General features: G+C 35.3%; 1 protein-coding gene across 1 annotated transcript; it reads right to left on the bottom strand.

Moving 5' to 3' along the window:
• Positions 1-2,294: 2,294 nt before the first annotated feature.
• Positions 2,295-4,504, bottom strand: LOC147513162 (MYB-like transcription factor ODO1). The gene is made up of 2 exons (XM_086596181.1): positions 4,122-4,504; positions 2,295-3,300 (listed from the first exon to the last, which is right to left on the bottom strand). Exons 1-2 carry the CDS (start codon positions 4,382-4,384, stop codon positions 2,739-2,741), a joined length of 825 nt encoding a protein of 274 aa, XP_086452307.1. The 5' UTR covers positions 4,385-4,504; the 3' UTR covers positions 2,295-2,738.
• Between the last annotated feature and the right edge of the window lie 403 nt (positions 4,505-4,907).

Below are 4,907 nucleotides of genomic sequence, written 5' to 3'. Positions count from 1 at the left end.
TCTCTATAAGCTCGAACTTATGTAAAAGGTCAATTCTATTAATATATTAGAAGTTCATATATGCCAACATGTTTCACATTGATTTTAGTAATAGGCCCGGTCGAGTGATAGATAACAGTGCCACAATAATAGGACTTACTTTCTTGCAACTTGCAACTTGTATTTAACTTGCATGAACAATTGTCTCTAGCTCCCTTAATTAATATTAATAATCCATGGAATCTGGGCAGCAAAAAGGAAAATACACGTAACCAAATGTCTACAATAAAGCAACATTAGTATTTCTAGGGGATAATTCTAGTACACTGGTATTTGGGATGAGCGTCAGATGATACTCAGTTCCTTACTTCATTGACTTTTTCCATTTAACCTTTGAACTTTTGAGGGTTGCCCTTATAAGTTTATAACTGAACAACTAGTTTATTGGTACAGTTACCAAAAAATCTAGTTTATTGGTACTAGTAACCAATAGGAAGGAATGAAAAGCACATTGCCTCTTGAGTCTGAACTACCCCAACAACTTAGACTAGTACAAACCAACTATCTATTTTAGGGTATGTTATTTCTTTGTCAAATACTTATATGAAACTAAAATATTTCAACAGAATTATCAGATTAATCAGATTAACAACTTGTTAAGCACCAATATGGCAACATCCATTATGAGATATTGCTAAGGGTTTCTGCTTAACGGGCATGTTACATGTGCTATGTGTATGGTGTTTGGTCACATTCAGATGGGTTGCACTGTTTGTGCATTTGTTGGCATCCGATTTGCTAGCTGCAACTTTATTTGTGAATTCTGAAGACTCGTTCTGACAGCATGTCACATAGAAAAGCATGTCACATACTTTAAATTCAAAATAAAATTATAAAAACAAATTAATGTATAACATATTAAAGGTGATTTTGGACATACCCAACAAAACACTTCCGTACCCCAACTTTAAAATAAATAAATAAAATGATTTTAGATACATTTAGCTTCCTAAGAGCATCTCTAGGTGGTAGTATAATCTGTCTTTTTCTTCATATTTGAAGGAAAAGTTTGAAATTTCTCGGAATTCCATTTCTAGGTGGCCTCAAATCCGGTCGAATCACCTGCTTGTTCGCATTCTTGTTTGCAAATTTGGCAATTTGGATACAGATGCGGAGCAACATTGGTAATGTCACGCGCCATTGCAAATTTCGCCCCACTTTTTTTTTTTACTTTGACTAGCACCACGCGCCAGTGGTATTGTCGCGCGCAACTCCAAATGTCGCATGAGTTTTTTTTTTTTTTTACTTTTGGAATGATTGCGCACCACTCCTAATGTCGCGTGGGTTGTTTTGGAATTGTACATGGGCGACACTCCAACTGTCGTGCGACAGTGGTAATGTCGCATGGGTTGTTTCAAGATAATCGAATTTGCGACCACCTAGAATTAGTCGAAATTTGCGACCAGCTTCTTCAAAAAAATTCTTCAAATTTGAAAAGTATACTACCACCACCTAAAGATGCTCTAAGTTACCGTTCTTTTTTATTAGGCGTACCCAATATATTTATTGACTAAAACAAGTCATTTACTCTACGTGATTCAGTTGTAGAAGAAAAAGACCGCGGTTTTTTTTCTTCTCCAATAACCTCTTATTCTTTTATCTCATCAATAAAATACAAACACCCACTTTTGATTTGAATCAATCATACCAAAGTAATGAGGATGAATACCAACCGAATGCGAATGAAGAAAAAATATTCAAAATCAAATTTTGACGAATGGGAGAACGTAGAAGACTATTATACTTTGGATTACTACAATGAACAGATACAAACACCAAACAAAAATGTGAGTTTGTTTGCAATATTAAACAAAGTGCTATTTTTTTGGGTGCATACTGAGTATAAAAAATATAAACCATTTTTTTTTTTGATAAAATTTTACTTGGAACAGCCTCATCCTATTAGTAGTGCATCTCCAAATGCATTGTATTTGCTTCAATTGAATTATGAGTCAGAAAATGAAGAGCAAGAAAGCCCGACAAAAAACTCTAATTTTGTTTGTCCGCATACGACATAAAACTCTATTTTTTTTTTCATTTTTGTTTTTCACTTTGGGTAGAAGATAAAGCGAAGGATGAAGAAGAATATAATGCAAAAATAAACTTTCACTAAAAAAAAGGGTACAAAATAGATGTGTTGACAAAATTTTATGTTAGTTATGGAGTATGGGAGTATTTTTTATGGGTGTGTACAAGATCACACCAGATTAATAATCCCATCTAATTTTTTTTATTGGTGTATGCAATCTACAAGATGAGTTTAACCAACAAATATATAATATATCCATGATTACATAAGGGGAAAATAAAACTTTTTTTGTAATGACCAACATAATGAAGTAATGAACATGTCCTATATTTCATTTAGGACTACAACATTTATTTACAAACCAAGTCACTTTGTCTGCTCTTTCTTCTCTCCGTTATGTGGGTGACATAGCCTCTCATAAACAAGGCTACTTCCTCCCCAAGATTTCCTAACTAATTAAACAAAATACGAACATGATGATGGTTTAATTAAGCCCCAATTGGTTGCAGGAAATGATCATCAGGACATCTCCTATAGGATTACTCCGATCCTAATTCGAATCTTAGCTTCCTGGTATACATATATATATGGATTACTCGAGAACATATATATATATATATTCATGCAACCCAAGCAGCTAGACTCTAAATAAGAGCCACAGCTAAACATGCTAATGATCGCCAGGAATTTTTGATGTAGTCATATCCAGGTCCAGGTCCATGTTTAGGCCATCGAAGAGATCTACTCCAAATTCTTCAAATCCAAATTCTTGATAGTCGAATGATAGCCATGCTTCCCATGAAGGCACACCATTGCAAGTATCTCCAGTTGCTGGAAAATTCAATAACTCGTCCCCTAGAGGCGTATCTTCTTGCCATAGGTAATTCATTAGTAAGTCAACATCATTGTTATGGTCCGATGACCGGGTTTCTTCACTGGAACTATTTTCCGGAGGTGAGCTAGTACTCTCTTCGGACGTCATAACACAATCATTTTCTTCGGACGTAACAACACCATCATTTTCATTTTCATGTAATTCTAACCGATGGTCGTCCGATTCTGGCTGACTATCAGTTGGAGGGGATGTTTCTTGTGTAGGTTGTTTGTTAAGAGGTTCATGAGTAACTGGATCAATTCCCATCTTAACAAGTTTTTTCTTTATATGAGTATTCCAATGGTTCTTGATTTCATTATCAGTTCTTCCAGGCAACCTTGCTGCTATCTTAGACCATCTGAAGCAAATAAAATATCACACTTTATTAAAGAAACAACTAAGCAATTAAAAAAAAAGAAAAAAAAAAATCTATGATTATGATACCACTAACACAATATATTATAAGTTTAGGTGGAAACTATCTTCCTTAAGTAACATCTTAATGAAAAGAATGATAAAAAGTACAATAAACGAAAAAAAAATGTTATAATGATGACGTAGACTCAAAGAAAATGTCAGAAAGCATTGAAAAAGAATCAACCTCTTTTGTGAATTTGGTGATACCTTAAGAGTAGAATAATATTTTGAATTTTGATAATGATGCATAACTTACTAATAAATTTCATGAGATGAAATCCACAAATATTATTACATACAAATATACAATGCAACATATACAGAGGACCACGTTGGACTTGATCACCCTAGCCATTTGAAAAGCAGAATGCAATGATTGAGTCCAAAGTCCAAACTAGTGTGTAACTCGCGAACTCGATCAATGGAATATTCGTTTTGATTCGGGTTATGAAACAAAATATGAATCACAAAGTGACCAACGTGCATTACCAATTACCACAAGTTTAAAATTGACAAGAAAGATGACACGTTTGTGAACAATGAAACATCACTCGTACGACCAAAACGGTTCGCCTCCTAAGCGCATTGGAACAAAATGCTGTCCTAGGCAGCTCACACGTACTGACGTACAGCTATGAGAATCACTGGTGTGAAATTCAGAAATCCTTGTGATCACTATTAAGTTTCACATATTTGTGAGCGGACAAATCCAGCTCCACAGAATACGAAAGAACTAAGTTTTGGGCATTCAAGAAGGCTTACCTATTGCCAAGGCGAGCATGGAGATCAATAACCAATTGTTCTTCGGCTTCAGTAAGAAGACCTCTCTTTAAATCCGGTCGAAGATAATTAGTCCAGCGGAGACGACAACTTTTGCCACAGCGCAGCAATCCAGCAAGCTTGGGCACCGCACGCCAACAACATTGGCCATTAGTAAGGATGAAATTAACAAGTTTTTTGTCTTCCTCAGCAGTCCAAGGTCCTTTCTTCACACCAAGTTTGTCACAACAAGGTTGTCTACCCATGACGAAAAGAAGCACCAAAGCAATGGACTACAAGTCTTGTAGTCTCTCAACAACTCTCTAAAGACTTATAAAGTCCCCTACCTTCCTTTAAATAAAGAAATCCATCAACTTTCTCAAAGGTGGATATTGTACTAGTAGATGATGGAGATATAAGAAATAAAAAAGAAAGGATTAGTCCTTAGAGTATGGTACCATTAAAGGGTCCACCATAAGCAATGAAAGGTACATGGGAACTACAATCACCAGTTTCCATATCTTTTGCTCCTTGTGAAAGTGACGGTAGATGATGGAGAAGCCAGCGTCAGCTATACATCTGACCATCAAAAAGTATTTATTTTGTTTTCTTACGATATTTACTATCTCATTGCTTTCTTACTCAACAAAAACATCACTATTTCGTCATCAACACGGATCCTTGGCTATATTCTCCTGGAATCAATGTGGTACTCTTGTCCACTACAGAGATTCAAGGTGTTTTTTTTTTTCGTTTCTCTTTTTGACAAGCAAAAATTTATTGAAGACC

Source organism: Coptis chinensis, chromosome 3 (genome assembly GCF_015680905.1).
Source record: "Coptis chinensis isolate HL-2020 chromosome 3, ASM1568090v1, whole genome shotgun sequence".
Lineage (NCBI taxonomy): Eukaryota > Viridiplantae > Streptophyta > Magnoliopsida > Ranunculales > Ranunculaceae > Coptis > Coptis chinensis.
This window is presented reverse-complemented; position numbering and strand designations above follow the sequence as displayed.